The 19,004-nt window shown below is 41.4% G+C and overlaps 7 protein-coding genes across 7 annotated transcripts; 5 read left to right on the top strand and 2 right to left on the bottom strand.

Moving 5' to 3' along the window:
- Window positions 1-959: 959 nt before the first annotated feature.
- On the top strand, window positions 960-1,751 carry Bfra_011680 (uncharacterized protein; the record flags this gene model as incomplete). The annotated part of the gene is made up of 1 exon (XM_037342006.1): window positions 960-1,751. The coding sequence occupies one exon, from the start codon at window positions 960-962 to the stop codon at window positions 1,749-1,751; it is 792 nt and encodes a 263-aa protein (XP_037188086.1).
- Window positions 1,752-2,643: 892 nt separating this feature from the next.
- Window positions 2,644-3,039, top strand: Bfra_011679 (uncharacterized protein; the record flags this gene model as incomplete). Its single annotated transcript, XM_037342005.1, has 1 exon — window positions 2,644-3,039. The coding sequence occupies one exon, from the start codon at window positions 2,644-2,646 to the stop codon at window positions 3,037-3,039; it is 396 nt and encodes a 131-aa protein (XP_037188085.1).
- Window positions 3,040-4,601: 1,562 nt separating this feature from the next.
- Bfra_011678 (uncharacterized protein) lies at window positions 4,602-5,018 on the top strand (the record flags this gene model as incomplete). Its single annotated transcript, XM_037342004.1, has 2 exons — window positions 4,602-4,804; window positions 4,874-5,018. 2 exons carry the CDS (start codon window positions 4,602-4,604, stop codon window positions 5,016-5,018), a joined length of 348 nt encoding a protein of 115 aa, XP_037188084.1.
- Window positions 5,019-8,563: 3,545 nt separating this feature from the next.
- Bfra_011677 (putative l-psp endoribonuclease family protein) lies at window positions 8,564-9,009 on the top strand (the record flags this gene model as incomplete). Its single annotated transcript, XM_037342003.1, has 2 exons — window positions 8,564-8,665; window positions 8,827-9,009. The coding sequence occupies 2 exons, from the start codon at window positions 8,564-8,566 to the stop codon at window positions 9,007-9,009; spliced, it is 285 nt and encodes a 94-aa protein (XP_037188083.1).
- A 270-nt stretch (window positions 9,010-9,279) lies between these two features.
- Bfra_011676 (putative c6 transcription factor protein) lies at window positions 9,280-11,415 on the bottom strand (the record flags this gene model as incomplete). Its single annotated transcript, XM_037342002.1, has 6 exons — window positions 9,280-9,670; window positions 9,833-10,288; window positions 10,364-10,508; window positions 10,560-10,719; window positions 10,844-11,325; window positions 11,391-11,415. 6 exons carry the CDS (start codon window positions 11,413-11,415, stop codon window positions 9,280-9,282), a joined length of 1,659 nt encoding a protein of 552 aa, XP_037188082.1.
- Window positions 11,416-13,619: 2,204 nt separating this feature from the next.
- On the bottom strand, window positions 13,620-14,550 carry Bfra_011675 (putative vivid pas protein vvd protein; the record flags this gene model as incomplete). Its single annotated transcript, XM_037342001.1, has 3 exons — window positions 14,455-14,550; window positions 14,187-14,342; window positions 13,620-14,096 (listed from the first exon to the last, which is right to left on the bottom strand). Exons 1-3 carry the CDS (start codon window positions 14,500-14,502, stop codon window positions 13,620-13,622), a joined length of 681 nt encoding a protein of 226 aa, XP_037188081.1. The 5' UTR covers window positions 14,503-14,550.
- Window positions 14,551-18,251: 3,701 nt separating this feature from the next.
- On the top strand, window positions 18,252-18,559 carry Bfra_011674 (uncharacterized protein; the record flags this gene model as incomplete). The annotated part of the gene is made up of 2 exons (XM_037342000.1): window positions 18,252-18,359; window positions 18,417-18,559. Exons 1-2 carry the CDS (start codon window positions 18,278-18,280, stop codon window positions 18,557-18,559), a joined length of 225 nt encoding a protein of 74 aa, XP_037188080.1. The 5' UTR covers window positions 18,252-18,277.
- Between the last annotated feature and the right edge of the window lie 445 nt (window positions 18,560-19,004).

Genomic DNA, 19,004 nt, shown 5'->3' with positions numbered 1-19,004 from the left:
TACTGAGACTTGGTAGAATTATCTCCTTGAATGAAATGTGTATGGATTTGGACAATGATACCATCTGGCATTACAACAATTGAAACTGATACAGAGGCTTCTGAGCATTTTCGAAGAGATCAGTGCAGCTTGCCGTCCTTCAGTGCCTCCGTCTTTGCAGAGTTCGTCAGAGCCAATTTTCATAATTTTATGTGTACAAAATGGTTGCTAATCTGTTGCTTTGAGACCTCTCTATCCACTTGACTAAAGATGACCTCGAATTTGTGATTTATAACATGTGACAGATTGCAAGTAGGTGTCAAACACTGATCGGAAATACCCTCTATTTTAGTGTACGAATTTAGTGAATTTTCGGTTAGGTCTACAATCCTTCTCATTTGACTGGTGGTTGTTGTTCGTCAGCGGCACAAGTATACCAAATTAGCGGTGTTTGATATTGCGGCTAGCGGAGGCTCTATAAGTATAGCAAATCAATGAATAGGAAAGGAAGGCAATTCTTCTTACCGAAAGCAGTTTGTATTCAAAGCAGTTAGAGCCATAGCATATGAAGCTAAAGCTTAGCTCGGGTTAGCGTTGTTTTCCCTACCCCACCAGGGCCTCTGAAGAAGGTTCAAGTTCAACATCATTCAAGTTCTTCACCTAATCAACACAAGATAATTTTGAGGACTGGCTCCTGATTTTCAATCTACGATATCTATTGTGATTCCACACTGCAACAGACACTCTTTATAGGAATAATATAAGGGGAACTATTCATAAACTAAAATCGCGCCACAATAAGGAGCAAACAGAACTTCGAAACTGGGGCCAAACGCAATCGCAGAAATTCAACAGCGTCTAAGACATTCGAGATTTCGCAAGACTTGGCATCTATCATTCCATTAATTTTACAGAGACTCTCAAGAACTTTCACATCACATACACCAGCGACCATCATAGAATCACGATACCTAACAACCATGACAGCAACAACAACCTCACCTTCCACATTTTCCCTCTTCTCCAGTCTCGCTCTTGAGTTGCGCACTCAAATATGGCAAGGATCTCTTCCCTCCGAATTTCCTCCAGCACTCTACTTCTACAAAAAAGGATGTTGGCAACCCCGAATTTTCACCGAATTTGACCCAGGTTACTACGATGAAGTCAGTGAACAATTCAGCACTGAAGATCTGAACAGAAACTTCGAATTCCGCTACGATCTTCTTGATAATATTCACGTTCAGACGCCTCTCTTATTTGTGAATCATGAGGCTCGAAAGATCACCCTCAGTTGGGCACGCAGTCATGGTATCGAAATATGCGGAGATCCACTTGTCCCACGCTTATCTCTTCCTTTCAACCCCGTTCGGGATATACTCTATGTATCTGCTGATAAATGGGATGAGCTTTTCATTGAACCCCATGATCGATCTGCTGAGGAAGACATGATTAATCTAACTCATGGAACATTCAATGAAGTTAAGCGTCTTGCTGTGCCAGAATCGATGCTTGGAGTTTACTTCGCCATGGCCACCTTCGACGGATTATCTGATTATTATAACATCGAAGCACTGTATGTCATTATCAATACGCCACTGGGCTTACGTTCTGTCGATGATGATTTGCATGTGCAGTCGCGGTGGGAGTGTGAGAACTTGCCATCATGTACTTTTCTCTTAGACAGCAAAAGGTCGGTATTTGAACTGAAAGAGAACGGAGACAATGGGGATGATCAGATCCATCTTTTGACTAAGGAAATCAGTCGATATTGAAACCTGAATTTATCACCAACTCGCCTTCAATTCGTGAGATTCGGCCTGTTTGGGCTGTTAGGACTTAAGGGAGGGTTCATACAATGTAATATACTTACAGATACCACACATCTGGAGTATCAAAATTTTATGCAAAACATTTTTAAAGAACTTTCTTATATGTATATTTGACTTTCCCTCTTTTGTGACAGAAGATTGTACTATTCAACACGTGCTCAAATTCCATGCAATCGTCTTCTTGTTCTGAAACAAGAGTGTTGACGACATCTTCGAAGCTAGGATCTGATCTCAGGAGATTCTATCAGATGTACATTCTTAAAACTTCCATATTTCTAAGACACTGGACGTAATAATACCAACCATCTTCAGTCACACCCACAATGGTCGAATAATATATTCTACTATTTATAGACCAGTCCTATCCCTTTCCACCTTGATTTTTCCGTTCCAAATTGCATTTTGTATAAAGATTTCACAGCTTGAGCCATGCCCATGTAAATCACCATGATTTGATATACTCTCATCTGATCTCCTCCACCACAAGACGTTAGCATGTATCCACTTGTAAGAGTAATGAGGTGAGAATGATACACCATTGCTTACATAATTCACAAGTCTATATTACGAAGTTTAAATGATAGTTCACCTTTACTCTAGTAGCGAGAGGGTACTAGTAAGGCTACGATCTAGCCATCCTCATAACAATATTTACGACATCGACAAATAAACCTCCCTCTGCGTTCATCTGCAAATTATTCGGGAAACCACCATTCTCTTCTCAACCACTTGTAATTAATCACCTGTCTCCACACACCGCCACCCATCTTCAGCCACCTTCTCGACTTTACTCGCAGCAAACCATTTCCCCTCATCCATACTCACTATTATCGCAATGGCACGATCCCAAGCCGCCGATACTTCCACAGCGGGAGCTCGCACCCAATCCACCAAAGCGCGAGCATCAACCAAAGACTACAAAAACAAGGAATGGGAGGTCAAAGAAATTCTCGAAGTAAAAAAGAAGTGGAAGAGTTTATACGTTCGAGCGTCTTGGGTTGGCTATCGTGAAGAAGATCCAGAATGGTATCCTATCTCCGACTTCAAAACCTCGCCATACTTGTTGAAAGAGTTCTATCGGGAGAATCCTAGGGCACTTGGTCCGCCTGCACAATTACCTGCTTGGGAAAAGGCTTTTGAGGCGGGAGAGGAAGACTATGAGCACTTGAACAGTAATAAACCTATGGATCCGGTTTCAAAGTCTAGGTACCTTAAACAGATGTTTAAGTAGCTGAATGAGTAAGATGATCGCTTTCTTCGAAAATAATACGGAGCCAAACATTAACTCGAATGGCAGGGGATCGAATCGAAATATACATGTGCTTGATGAATGAAGGAATCTTGATGTGAAATACCCTTTCTCCGAATTGTTCTACGACTGGTGTGCGCTTGCTGGATAGCTTTTGTATCCCGATTCAACAATCTGACGACTTTGAGACGAAGAGCCATTGGAACACATATACTGGGGATCTTATAGATTTCTGTACTGTGAGGAAGAATGTGGAGATTCTCTATAATCTGAGCTGGCAAAACACAAATCTCAATAAATCTAGAGAATAAATTTCAGATTTATCAGTGTTGTTAGCATTTGCCATATCAAAGTTGCCAGTTAAGTAGACAAAACTTACAAAATATTTCAAACTTCTCATCCAGAACACGAATCATGAGTGAACGCAAAAAGATGCAATAATGGGGAGGCTACTGTTCGCTAATTAATTTCCTGCACAGATCTCAGCCGATCCTCTTAAGAATGACGTCGAATAGCCACGTCTACCCCACTGTGAACCAAACAACTCAGTATTTCTACGACTAGACACTATGATTCCTCACATTCAGTTCAATCTAGAAGAAAACAATGTACTTTGGGAGTCTCGATGCTATCAGTATAAGTTTTCTCCTTAGCGTACGACTTATTTCATCCGTCGCGCGATACTAAATTAGTCTCCCGTAGGAAATGCCAATCAGAGCTTCCCGAAGGTTTATGTTACATATCTCTAGTATTTTCATTACATACTGTATCGTGGTAAGTATGAGATAGCCCCCATTCGTCGATACTACTACATGGGGTTGGTTTCGTGTCTTGCGGGTAATAAATCAGTATTTTGGGAATGAATGTTAATAAAAGAGTGTTGAAGGTTTATGTTGCATTTCTTTAGTGTGTTTATGACAAGCTTCATTCTGGTAAGTATGAAATGCTCATTACTAATTCAAGTTACTAGATGTTAGATGGATTAAACTCGATCTTTCTCCCGATACTGAGCTGGTCCCACACACACAAACAATCAATAGTGCCCCTCAAAAAGATATGTTGCACATCTCTAGCTCTTGTACTACGTACTTGATCCTAGCAATGATTAAACATCCATCATTGGTACATATCACCACGGTTCGACAGCGACCGAGAATCTTTCAAAATCACTGTAGTACAGCTAGTCAATTTCGTTCTCTTGATTAAATGACTAATCAAAACAAAGCTTAATCATCTATACACTACTATTAGCTACTCATTACACCGTGTACGGCTTAAGCAGTACGGTATTTGGAAATCACGAAGTAACGATTAAGTGTTCAAGAATAAGCGAGCCGTCAGGAAGTTGGCAACAGTACAAGTAGAATACAAAAGAACGTCTCGCCCATCACCAAAAAGTTTTACAAAAACCATTCAATACCTTCTCACCATCTCTCTCAACCATTATCAATCTTCAACAATAAGGGATCGCAATAAAAATAATTTTCTCTCAGACAAATCTAAGCTCTACCAACACGTCACCTCTTACAGCTTACTTCATCAAAATGGGCACTATTCTGTACATCGTCGCAGTATATTTAGCTTATGAAGCCGTCAAGATGCTACTCTTTCTCTCAGGAGTGATTTTAGGTGGCTTTTTCAAAATGAAAGAAAAGGAACTACAGCATGCTATGAATCTCAAAAAAGAGGAGTCGGAGCAAGCTCTCAAATTAGCGAAGTACAATTTTGAGGCAGTTTGCGCGGAAAGGTAAGATATTGGATTCTTGATGAATAACGATGACAACTTCTTAGGGATTTGCCTGCTAACCGTCATTAGAGATCGATATAAAGATGAGCTTGCGGAGATGAAACTCAGAAACAGGGAACTTCTGGATGCTCTCATCAAGAACCCTTTAGAAAGAGGCCCAGGAGAGGGTAAACTCAATGTTAGTGGGGCAGGTGAGGATTTTGAAGTTTTATGAGACCTTCAGAAATCTGTATCTTAGGGATTTAGAACATTCATCGACAGTAACAAGAATGTTTTATTGTCAGGGGTGCACACGCACGTAGCACGTATCTGGGATTAAAGCTAAGGAGGGATCAATCCAGATTTCTTTCTTAGCTTAGCTCTTCTCTCTTCATAGTTTACAACATCAATTGAAACTATTCAATCCCTACAGTTCTTCGGTGCCTTCACTCTGTGACATTTATAGTATACAATATCTGATGGTAAGTGGACTCGACGTGAAAGTCTCGGATGATTCAAGATATGATACAATCGAGGAAGGCTGTTACTATTATGTGATCAATAGTATCAATGATCAAGTGGACAAACCCCTAAAACCCTAAAATTCAAAATATTGAGAAGTTAAAGACAGTAGTTAGATTTGATCAAACTCAGTAAGCTTTTCTCTTGAGGAATTTCAAGAATTCTGTTTTTTTTTCAGTATCAAGTAGTGAGATTAGAAAGAAGAAATTTCTGAATAGTTCTATTTTTCATAAGGGGAGAGAGGAGAAAAGAGAGTAAACGGAAAAAGAGATAAGAAGAGGATATATATTAGAAAAAAAGATAATCGAAAAGAGTAGCCAAAAAAAGAAAAGATAAGAAGAACAATATTTTGACTTTCGATTTTTGATGCTGTTAGTACTATTAGTACTATTCATCATCCATACCTCTATATATCAAAGTAAATAAAACAATCTAAGACGAAAATATATCACCAGATCACGGCGACGCAACGATGCTAAGAATTCAATGAATATCTACAATGTCTTATCAAAAAACATCTGAAAACTGTATTTAAATCATTCACTCTCGTGACTCTATCTCTAAAGCCACGTTGCTAGAAAATTGAGAACAGTATCAATAAAGCGACTTTTCCAACTACTTCAAAGCCATCAGTCTTCATGATTCCAAACCAAAATTATCTTCGCCATAACAACTTCCTACCATCCATCTACAATTTTATTGCCTTCTCCTGGTTTCGATTCTGTCCCACAACATCATCCCCATGACCATGACCATCGGCTAAGCACTCTACAACCTCATAGGAAAGTGGTTCTTCCTCGATTGCGTTAACAGAATGCTCGCATTATTCGCGAAAAACGGCGAGAAGAAGGCTCTCAGAGCAGATCTCGAAGAGGCACAGAAAAAAATATCAAATTGAAGGAGAAAAACGCAGCGCTCAAAGCTAAATTGACACAGTAAGCTTTTTGTGTTTTAACACCTGGGATTGTGATGAAGAAGTCGAATTAATATGGAAATAGACTTGAGACTAGAGTTGCGGCTGAACGCCTTTAGGATCGGGTTGGGGAGAGTATTTTGATCATATATCCGACTGTTTTCGACTTTCTATTTCAATTTCGACTTTATGGGTGGACGGTTCAGGATATACGGAAGAAAAGATGTCAGTTTTGGTGGTGATCGTGGCTTTGGGTGGGTTTGTCGAGCAGCCAGTATCTGAATGTCGGATACCGAGTGGAGGAGTTCATATCGACTGGTTTTGGGAATTCAGGAATGACTTTGTGTTTTGAGAATTTCGTAGCTTTTCAGAAGTGGTTGTTGATGAAATAGCTGTAGGCATTCATAATCATACTGTTTTATGAGAGCAAGAATCTATTGAACACCTTTCAAAAAACTTTATATATTTATTGTCTATCTCATCTTGGAGCAAGTTCTAATATTTCAAATGAAGTGGAATGATTAAGTATATTTTAGTATCTAGGTATATAATATATCTTTAAAACAGATAAAGAACATATTATTCACAGAACTCATGTCGTAATTATATCTTTTCTTCGAGGTTCATGTTATGAGGAGGTGTAGAGGTAGCCTGCATCACACTATCAAACATACAAGTGATTCAGGGAGACTAAAATAAAGCAAGAGTTGAAGAAGAATGATGAGCATCAAAGCTCTAGTTCTGATATGATTTGAGTGTATATAATCCTCTTTGTGCAATCAAGTGCAAGCTCCGAATCTTCAACCGAAAGTACTTAGGATCAAGATATTGCGATAGTATGAAAACGAGTAGCAGATAATCCTGACTATGATAATACTGATAGCATATTTGCACGGTATTAACAAATAAATCTACGATGAGTAGATAGCCAAGGCGGAGATGGTACTGAGCTGACCCACTACTTCCGCCTACTCACTCGATTCGTTTAAGAGGTTATGGAATTAATCAAGGAGATGACATTCTGAAAATATACTTTCCTGTTATCTTCGCTATCTGAAGCCCTTCCCGGGGACATATACACACACATATGTATATTGATTTCAACTTTCAAGGGACCCTAGTACTCACACCGTTAGGAGTTTCAGAGTCAGTTTTGGATATCCCCATACATACTTTCCATACTTCAACATTAGTAAATCTAAGAATCCAAGATCCTCAATCAAACAGATGCAAACATCTCTATCTAATAGAAATTCCTTAAGAGAGAGTATATCAATATCGAATTCTACTCATAACTTCGGCCTTACGAGCAACACGAATGGATATTTATTTCTATCCGTACAACAACCTCGTATTATCAGCAACAGAATCGTACTATTACTGCTCGAGCAGACCTTGATATATGAAGGAATCTCACCTTACTCATGATCTTCACATCCAGAAGCCTCATCTAGATATCTCACTTCAATAAGGGTGGGTTAAGTTCAAATGACGAGATTCAATCTCATTCCTCGTTTTCAGAATATCTACTTGCGACTCCCAGCTGACCTAAATTATTTCAAAGTATCCAATCTACCTGTATCAATAAAATCCATTCTCTCTTATATAATTTTAAGCTTTTTTTTTTATAAATAAAAAAACAAAAACGAAAGAAATAATAATCAGAATCGTCATGAGCAACCAATGAAGATCAATCTAAGCTTCGTCTAAGCGAGCGTATTGAAAACTTTAAATTGACATCTCAATGTACAGTATACCAGTCAGTAGGTAGGTAACCAAATACACAAACCTCCATATCAATCCCTACCTAGTATAAAATTCCACAAAACCAAATTTTCCTTTTTTCAACAAAGTAAAAAATTATTAAATACCATACCATTCACACCTTGGTACCCGAAACACGACCTCCGAATAATTATAAGCACAGGCGGGAATCCAATTTAGCGGCGGCATTGCAATTCCGCCCAGATAGAATTTGACGACCTAAGTAGGTAATTCACCTCACGATTGGGCATTGAGATTTCTTTACCTGATAGTGTCAAATCTAATCTGTTCTATTGCTTCTGTATAATTAATTATGCACAAAGGGACTCATACTTACTCTATCAATCCAACTTACAAAGCAGGCGGAATTAACAATTCCAGCTTCTTCCAAGTCTAAGTTTAAACACGATAGTTCAAGATCCGATCCCAAGTAATATAAAACTCATCACTCGTCCTCCTAACCCATATAAAATCTCAATTAGAAATCCAATTCCCTGAAACTTCCACATCATCGTTCATTCCAATTACATCTCATATCTTACTTCCAATCCCCTCCCTGACTTTCAACACACACCAAAACCATGTCCGAACTCCAATACTATGCATATCCCACGGAAGGCGCAGAAAAACTAAAGCAGCACGGTTACAGCCAAGCCGTTCGAGTAGGCGATCGCATCGAGTGCGTAGGCCAGGGTGCGTTGATTAATTTTCATTTACCAGAGCACCACATATACACATACCCATAAATTCCCTCTCCAGCCATCCAAATCCAAATCCGCGTTCTCAATTCCCAATCCCGTCTCTCCCTCCCTGCCTTCCATCCACACTAACCCCCACAAATCAGGAGGCTAGGATCCCCACAGCGGCCATGACGCGGAATTTCAAAATGTGGATGCCGCACCACGCGCCCATTTGGACGTGTGTGGGAGTGGCGAGACTGGGGGATGAGGAGATGAGAGTGGAGATTGAGATTGTGGCGCTGGATGCGGAGGGTGCGGAGGCGGCGAGGGAAGCGGGAGAGAGGTGAGGGGAAGGGATGATATATTGGGCTTGTGTGTGATGGATGAAATTTAGAGTCCAAGTGAGAATTCTAGATCCAGTTTACGTATAACTAGGGTAAAAACACGCGATACCTTGTATTCAGCACCCACCAATTCAAAAATCAAAATCGTACCAATGCTCTGTTGGGCCACTCAACCCATGAAATCAAGAAATCCCATGAAATTATCCCACATGATCCCTCTCGCAAAGACATCTATACTACAATCAAATTACTCAATCACCCTAACCTAGGTATCTAACCCATCTGAGCCGAATCATGCGTCTGCAAATCCGGAACATCAAAAATACCCCTCCCAAAGTCAAACTCACGAGCAGGACTAAGAACCCCAGGAAACGGAGAGGAATCCCTCCACAAAGAACTTGAGTTTGCATTTTCGTTGAGCATGAAATCAAGTTGGCCCATCCACAATTCATCTCCGTCTTCTGTCGAGAAAGCGGCAGTATAGAGATCTGGATCCAATTCTTGGGCCGAGTCAGTGACGTATGGAAGAAACGTGTGAGGATCACAGATATCGTCGTGACTACCCGCGATAACTTCTGATGTTAGGATTGTATTGGTATCGAATTTTTCTGATGGATTGACCGTAGAGTGTTGAGTCGTATCAGAACAGTTTTGAATCGAATTGCTTGTATCAGCTTGAACATAGATCGAATTTGTCAGCGTCGATATTGTGTTCGGCTGGGATATTTCGCCAACAAAACTCCACTTTAGAGGCAATGCAGCAACGAAATTCCATTGCACAGCCAGCTCTTGGATTTGTGCGATCGCTTTACTAGCCACCGGTCACTCATTCTGTAGAGCCGTTAAAGTCTCCATGCAAATCTGGAGTCTGCGGCGCGCGAGGGATATTTGAGTTGGCGTGCGTGAGGTCCTGAAGAGATGATGCACGATGGATGCTGTGAGGATATGATGGACGATAAATGGAAGAGCCGCTGTAGGTTTATCCTGTTTGTCATTTCCCAAAGATGGTAGTGTGCATGTGGGTTCTGCTAGATAGCTTTTGCGGAATAAGTGGATATATTGAGTCATGCGAATCGCAGCAGATGCTATTGTCGCGAAGGCAAGTGAAAATGAGTCACTTGCAGGTGGATCACCGAGATAAGGGCGATGAATCATGAGAAGAGACATTTGGTAAGACATTTGGAGGAAGAGGGCGGAACGTGGTGGTATAGATGCGGCCGTGGAGATGGAAACTAGCAGCCAGGGAACTACACAACTGATGCCAAGCATAGTGGCAGCTGTTCTAAAGAAGATAGCATTAATATCGAGTGTCTGTGGAGATGTTGTCATGGGCACTTTAAGATGAATAAAATCTTACCGATCGATAAAGAACAATGACCAGAACGTTCTGAGTCGATTTTCCTGCTCTTGTTCCAAAAGTCTTTTGGAAGTGTCAGACTTGGAAAGAGCACCTAGACCAATGGCATGGAGACTAAGACCCATAGCAAGACCACCGGCCATAGCTGAAGAGGACAATTTAGCAAGATTATACAGATTTGGAGAAAACATCTTACAGATATACAGAGAGGCACAACTATTATGTTCCTGACGCAATTCCCTCCACGCAATGATACTGAGTGCTTGAACCACCGGTAGTGAGGGTTGTTCACGACAAGCCTTAACCGAATTCATATCCATGCACTCTTCAAACTCCTTTCCAGCATTCCTCTCTTCCTGAACCGTTCAAAAAAGAGCTCCTGCCGCAAAAAACAGACCCGTACAAAAGATCCAGCGCCGGCTCATCAAATGGATAAAGTTCAGGATATAGTTTGTAAGAAGGAGGAATAAATTGATGTACAGGATTGAGCTGAGTTAGAAACAAATTCATGAGATTCATTTTCAAGCTCAGGTTGTAACAGGCGTCGTAGATGGGCATCATGTTGTTGAATACCTGTGGCCTTTTACGCGCTTCAGATCTGGCTACAGCTGCATCAGCGGAGGAAGGAATACAGAAATTACCAGATGGTCTACTGAACATAGGCTCTCCTTTATCACCAAGGTCAAGTCTCCACACTAGTGTGGCAATATCATTGATAGCTGAAGAAAACAACGGGAGCTCTGTACGAGCCGTATTCCTTTGCTCCCCGACCAAAACATTGGCTTGATGAGAAGGTAAGCTTGGAGCTTTCGTCGTGTTCGCCAACGACAAAGTACCGGAAGGATTTTCGGACGACGTTAAAGATGAAGCTTGGTCAGCTTGCAGCTGTGCTACCTGTGCACGAAGTGTAGAGTTCTGCTCTTCCAAAACAGCCACACACTCTGGATCCCATTGTTTGCGTCCTGATATATGTACAATCAGTTTATACTGATCAGCACTTGATGGTACTGAGTGCAGCATCACTCACTTGCGTGTTTCAACAGTTCCTGCATATTGACAATCCTTCTGCGATACATTACAGAGAGTGCATTATGGGCGTAAGCCATCACACTAGGAAACTTCAGCTACTGCTCCCCGGGATCTATAGCTAGGTAGGTATGTATATCGGGATTCTGCCCTGCCTTTCGTTTTCTCTTCCGACACTCCTCACATGCTACTCCTACATGTTTTTCTTTGCGATGTGACGCAAGATTCATAGCTACGTAAGATGAGAAAGTAACTGGCAGTATTAATTGTAGTTCACCTCTATTCTTGTTCAATTGAATTGAATAGATAGTTGAAGGTTGAATCTTTTTGTCGTAGTGTAGATCAAGTTGGTCCACCAGTGGGTGCACGGACTCTAAAGCACAATTCTACACCAAAAAGCGATTTAAATAATTCAATTAAAATTCAGAATTTTTATGATTTTTCTTCAAATTGAGGTATATAGTTTTTAAGCATAAGGATTTGCTATCATTTAAAATTTGCATCAAAAAGATTAAGATCAAAGCTTCTATACTTGAATATATGATTTCCCATCAAAATATCTTGATGAGAAGACGTAATATTGAATTTTTTGAGCTCAAAACTCATGCTTCTCAATTTCCTTTCATGTACAATATATTTTAGTATTTCATAAACTTAGAATATGAGTTTAGATGAAATTCAATAATCTCTTGAATTTTAATCGAATTTTGAAGTTGATGAGTTCTGATGTGAAATTGTACTTTACTTACAAGCTATCCCATAAATCCGTACACCCACTAGTGATCTTGAAACTTACATAGATACATGAGCAAAGAGACAGTAAAATTTATACCAAAAAGACTCTGTAAGCACAGTTAATAATTACAATAAGGGAAAAGGAAATAGCTAGTAATGATTATCAACTCGCTACTCGCTACGCCCGATAAAACCCCTTCCTTTCTTCACACTATCACAACCAAAGATGGAGTATTATTCACATATTTATAACATATTCCGAAAGGATTCTGGATGTCAATCTATCTATTGACCTACCCTCTTTCATTCTTCTCCCATTTGATCCTCCCCTCCCCCACAACAACAAACTCCCCCTCCAATCCAGAACCAGCCATCCAGTCTCTCACTCCTCCTCCCATTCCCCTCTCTCTCAATCCTCACCTCCCTAAACAGATCACCTAAGCAGCAAGCAAACCTATCCTCCAAGCCTCATCATCATTCCCTACTACTTCCTCCCCTCACTCCTCTCACTTCCTCCTCCCACCACCCCCTCAACCCACCACCACCCCCAATCTCCCCTCCTCATCCAAACACCCCCCCCTACCCCACCAAAATACACGAAAATGATTTTTCACAAACCCCATATTACGCATTCATATCGACAGCACTTATATCACATGCATCACATATATCATTCACATTCCCTACATTCCCTACATCACACCACACAATGCTTAATACCATTAAATAGATAAATAAATAAATAAATAAATAAGGAGAAGAATCAGTAAGTCAAAAATACCACTCAACTCACACAAACCCCATATTCCCTACAAATGAATCGAAATCGATCAAGTAACTCAGAGTCAAGATTAATCCAAGCACCTACCCACCTACTCACCTGCACAGAATTGTTTCTTCACATCGAATAATTCGAGTATAAAGTATCAGATACATGCATGCATACATACATACATACATACATACATACACATTAACAAATTCACATCGCATCCACATCCACACTCACACTTCCCAAATCCCCAAATAACAGTTCAAACTTTGGTTGCTATTATTTTGTTATTTCGGATTAGATGCTTGATCATCCTGAACATCCCTGTAGGCGATCTCTCTCCTAGCTAACCTCCCTTGCTGTATATCCTCTCATTCTTCTCATCATCAAACGATATTCTCAAAAGAATAAGCCGTCAAACATACTCAAATAAGTAATCAAACAAACCACTAACGCCATGCTATCCCATCCCATATGTGTATCTGCCAGGCCTAGAAATTCCCATACTCCAGGTACCAATCGCTGAATGACCATCTAATAATGCTCAAATCTCATCTAGGAAATCTGAGGGGTATCATCCAATTCCGTATATTCATAAAAAGTAAAGAGAAAAAAAAAAGCATAACTCCACACCACCATTAATTAATCGCCACGTGCATAACATCCGAGAAGATCGTTGAATCGTCCAGGGAAAAAGACCCATTTCAATCGACCTTCACAAACTCAAGCCGAACGGTGTCTGAACATTGGTGGAGCTTGCGCTTGGAATCCCACAATGTAATTCTTTTCCTCTCCCTCCATCGTCGTCCATCTAAGCGGTACCGTCGTCAAAACATTCAAGAATTGCTCTCCATTCTTTCGATAATTGATAAGAGTAACCTGCGATTCCAAGCCACATTCGAGAGCAGTTCGGATGGTCAATTTCGCCACGGCGTTGGGATCAGTCTTTGGATTTTGTATCCCCTTCATTGTGGGTGCATTGCCGAGGTAATCAAAGGTGTTTGGATTGAAAGGTTGTTGTAGGAATCTGCAATTTTTGCCAATGATTTCGGTTTGGGAATAGCCCGTGAGGCGTTGAAAAGGTTCACTGCAGTAGACGATTGGACAGTGAGGACGGGCGGAATCGCATAGGACGAGAGCTACACCGCTATCGATATTTCCCAGGGGATATGTTGGATTTGGACGACGTTGGATTTGAAACTGAGTCATGTTAAAAACGAAAGTACTTTGAAGAGGCTTCACCCAAACGAGAGCAATCAAGCGGCTTCGAGTGTGCAATGGAAAACGTACTAGAATTTGTAATACATCGAAACCACTTGGAGAATACAAGCCGGGATAAATCATAGGATCGGAAGAAGCAGAATCTCGACTATCTGGCCTTGGACTTCCGCTCTGCTGAACTTGTTGATCTCTAATGGCCGCATGTTCTGCATACAAGGCTTGAAGCTATTGTGAGATGGTAAGCCTCGATGCACACTCAAGGTATGCGTTGAAAGATACATGACGATGTCACAGACTCCCATACACGAGTAAGAGGAAGGAAAAGCAAAAGACTCACCTCTTTCAGCTTCCTAAGCTCTTCTTCATGCTCAGGAGATAACATCATTTCGAACGAGTATCTTTTGTCAAGGCTTCTTCGGAAAATGTATGACTCGAGGGTGGGAGGATTGTAATACAAAGAATTACGTGGTACTTCTTGACATTAGGTGGTATTCTTTTTCCTTCACCCTTTGCTTTATATCCATTCCCTCGAAATACTTGTAAAAGGTTTAGAAATTATGATTCGATCGAAGTGGGGGAGAGGGGAGGGGGTTGGAATGGGCGGAATCAACATTTTGGGGTACCGTTATTTTAGCATTTATGGAATTAAAGTTTAGGATTTAGGATTTAGGATTAGTTATAGGATGAAGTATTTAATATTTAGTCTTGCGTGCTGGGTAGGTGCTAGGGAGGTACTAGGGAGGGACTAGGGAGGTACTAGGGACATTCCTGGATGAACTGAGATGGTGGTGCGAATAGTGGAAATGGTGTAAAAAGCATGAAAGGTTAACTTTGAATGACAATTGAGCTAAGAGGGATGGGGATGGGATTATGATAACAAATGACTTCTTCGATAGCTACTGGTAGGATGTACCCTTGACTTTCTCCTGATCGTCCAGCTACTTTGTTCCTCGCACTCGTGTGGCACTCTCTGCTGGAAAAGAGACAAACACCAGCAGATGAGGAATAGAAACAATAGAAAGAAATTACATAGAGTGATGAGTGTAGTGTCTAATCAAATGTGTGTAAACTAGGCATATAGCTACCGATCAAGGAAGATAATAGACAGACACAGATAGTGCGGAAGAATTAAGGAATACATACGGAATACATACGGCAAACATAAATACGGCAAACATAAATACGGTAAACATAAATACGGCAAACAGAGAGAAGGAAGAAATGAACGATTCGATCGTGAATCCCTGGGTAGGGAAAGGATGTTCAAAGCTTTTCCCTCTCTCGATCCCCAGGACATCTCAATTTGAACCAAAAGGGAAGTGACGATCGACCAATCATATCTTCACATTACCGAATGATGCGAGAAAAAAAGATCCCCATTCCTATATTTGGAACCTTCCCGTCTATGACCACTGCTCTGGACTGGGTCCTGCGAGGTAAAATACTGTAAAATACTGTAAAATATTATCAAATATCACCAAATATTACCAAACACTATCAAATATCCCCAGCTCACACTTTTGCGGCGATTTGGACGGGCATGAATCTTGAGAGGCGCCATCGGAGAAATAGATGAGACATCTGAATCTCGGGATACCGTAGTACCCTCTGGAGTCTTGATCTTGAAACAATTAGGTGAGGAGCCAGGACATCATCCTAAAAATGCTCACTAATCAAATGACGCGAGTCTGGAAATGATGGAATCGAATCATCATAAATATCCGAGGAAAAAACACGTCGGATCAATGTGGATGTGAAACTCACACATACATCTCAAGGCACGTCCCGGGAAAGATCAAGTTAGCATCCATACAATGATATACCGGTATGTATCATCCGCATACTGATATACCGGCATCCCTAGAATCCTCGATCTATATGTCTCATGTGCCGGTCTGTCGACATCGATGTCGATGATGATGATGAAGCCTTGTCTCGCTGGTTGACGCCTACGCTTACACTTACACTTACACTTACACTTTACATGCAGCAACGGTACGGTATGAATATCCTTGCGTGCGTGCGTACATTGCACTTGTACTTGCACCTCCACGTCTAACTCCAACCAGGGAGGAACGCACCCTCTCCCTAGTAGCAAATCCAAATAAGTGGAGACTCAAACAACATTCCGCGAATCGATCTGGGTTTCAAGGTTTATCCGAGTACCGAGAGCCCCCTTCAAGTGTGTTCTCCTTCGAGTCTTCCACTCCGTCCGTACCCAGGTCCCAGCCTACCAGGAGGTGCAGCACACAAGCACAATGTACACACCTGGGTAGCGAACTAGCATCGATTTGATCAATCCTAGATATCGATATTGAATATCGATACGATCGATGATCGAGAATTGAGAATCGATGATTGAGAATCGAAGGCCGGTTTGACATTTACCCATCACTCCTTTGAGTATACGAGACACATTCGGGGTCTTTGATATGTACGCAGTAAGACTTCCCGTTTGAATGCAAGTGAAATCTTGGTCATATTCACCGCTTGTTGCGAGTATTATAATATTGATTCCGGAAACTTTGCAATTCGTGTTCAGAAAAGCGTTGAGAATATGATATCGTATGTTGATTGCAAATGGTACCTGGGTATCTATCTGCCCACGTGCTTTCTAGTGATTTGTTAAGCTATTGACCAGATTCTTCCTCACGTACGAATGAACATGAACCCCTTAAACATGTCTGGAAAGCTACTGTCGAATACAGTCATGACTTTTGTTGTGGATGAGTACCTAGGTATGGTAATCAAATTACAGCCAGCCATCAACTCTGCTATAACTATACATGAGTATGATGTCTGACTCAAGCCACAGCTCAGATATCAAAACACTACCAATACTGAGTTGAGTATCTTTTAATCACCTCACCATCCTACAGAGATCACGCTTTCATAGCAAAGGCATTATCTCGGGATTGAACATATCACGAGGAGGATTTGGAGAGGACATCAGATAGGTAGGTATGTTACACCTACCATCACATCTACCGGTAGTATTCTGGAGAAATGCTAACAGCCACACATGAATCATCTATTCAGCCATCCCAGAATGTTTTCTATGGAGCCCGAGCTTGTGAGATGTCCATCTGCTACTCAAACTTCCTGCAACTCGAGCACGTGATTCTACTGAATCTCTTCACGAGTGCGTACCTGGGTGCATTTCAGGTCTTTTCCAAAAAGATGAGATTCTCCTGATTTGAAACGAATGTCAATATATATATATCAGAACTATCCCATCCACCCACCTAGCTACACATACTCTGACATTCATATACCCTCTACACCCGACCAACAAACCCCAGACACGCAAAAGCGAAAGACTACTTGACACCTACCCAGGCCTGTCTAGATATTGAGGCTCATTGGGAGACCTCGATCTTTAAGATTGTACCTAGGTAGATGTATCATCTCAATCCATTCTAACAACTTTCTTTCTTCTCCTCATCATGAGATATAAATTGAAAAGATATAGATACCTAGATATGAAATGAAACAAAATCAGACCTCAATCTATATCTCAATCTACATCTCAATCTACATCTCAATCTATATCTCAGTCTCTTATTCATATCTCCAAAACACAAAATAAAAAACAGAATTAAAGATACAAAATCAATCTTCTCCAAAGTGAAATATCCATCCTCTCAATCATCAGTTATCAATCATCAATCATCACATACTCACTCTCTACCATACCATACACCCAATCCAATCCAACCCACCACCGGCATCTCCTCGGCCCCCGACTCCCAACTCCCAACTCCCAACTCCCAGAACCAAAATCCAAAAATGCCTCAGGCCCTCACACCCAATCCCGCGCGCAATAATTTTACATCAAACGCCCTGGATAGATAGAGGGATACACAATCATCCTCACCACAACTCTTCTCCTCCTCTCACCACACCACCCCCAATCAATCTCTCAATTTCACCATGGCGAAAAAAGGTACCTCATCCCTCATTTCTCATTTTCCATCTTGCATTTTCACACGCCCACCCCACGATCTATCTTCCCTCCTCCTCAGTCTCTCATCTCATAGCTTCCCCTCCCCCTCCCCCTCCCCCGCACACAAAACTCTCACCCAAAAATATAAGAGCAAACTAATACCCCTCTCCCCCTCACAGCAAAATCCCGTACAATCCCCGTCCGACTCATTTCCATGGCTTTAACCGGCTACTACAAGACGCTTATTCGGCCGCGGGCGCATCGTCCGCTTAGTATGTTGAAGTATGATCCTGTTGGTGAGTTTTTTGAGGGTTTCCTTTTTTGGGGTTTGGAGTTTCGGGATTGAGGATTAGGGTGGGGCTTTTGGGATTGGGGTTGCAGTGGAGGGGGAAGAGGAGAGGGGATGAGAAGAGAGGATGCACACAGAGGATGTGAAATTGAGAGTGAGGAGAATGCGATTGAGGATCCGCGAACTGGGATTCCTACCTATGATTGAGAAAATGGAGACAGAGACAGAGACAGAGCCAGCAATGGAGATTGGGAAATGCGATTCGCAAACGCAGCAGAGAAGATACAGCATTTGAAAAGATGCACAAGCTACGACATGGAAATTACATCCATTCGCATTCGCATTCGCATCGCATTCTGTCGAACGAGAAAGGGAGTCTCAAGGAAACCGAAATACATTCGAGTCGTACTTCAATTGTCCACGCAGCATATACGGCCAATTCTTCGTCTCGTCTCGTCTCGCCTCGCCTCATGGATACCTCGAACGTTCAAACACATCTGCGCGCGCTTCGGCCTGTTTCCCTCTCCTCTCCGAATCTATAATCGACTCTTTTACCTCTCTCTCTCTCTCTCTCTCTCTCTCTACCACCAACTCGGAATCTCAATCCGCCAGCTCAACCTCATATCTATCTCTCCCACCCACTTCTCCTTCA

Source organism: Botrytis fragariae, assembly GCF_013461495.1.
Source record: "Botrytis fragariae strain BVB16 chromosome Unknown tig00000251, whole genome shotgun sequence".
NCBI lineage: Eukaryota > Fungi > Ascomycota > Leotiomycetes > Helotiales > Sclerotiniaceae > Botrytis > Botrytis fragariae.
The sequence above is the reverse complement of the archived record's forward strand: the minus strand, read 5'-3'. Positions and strand labels throughout refer to the sequence as shown.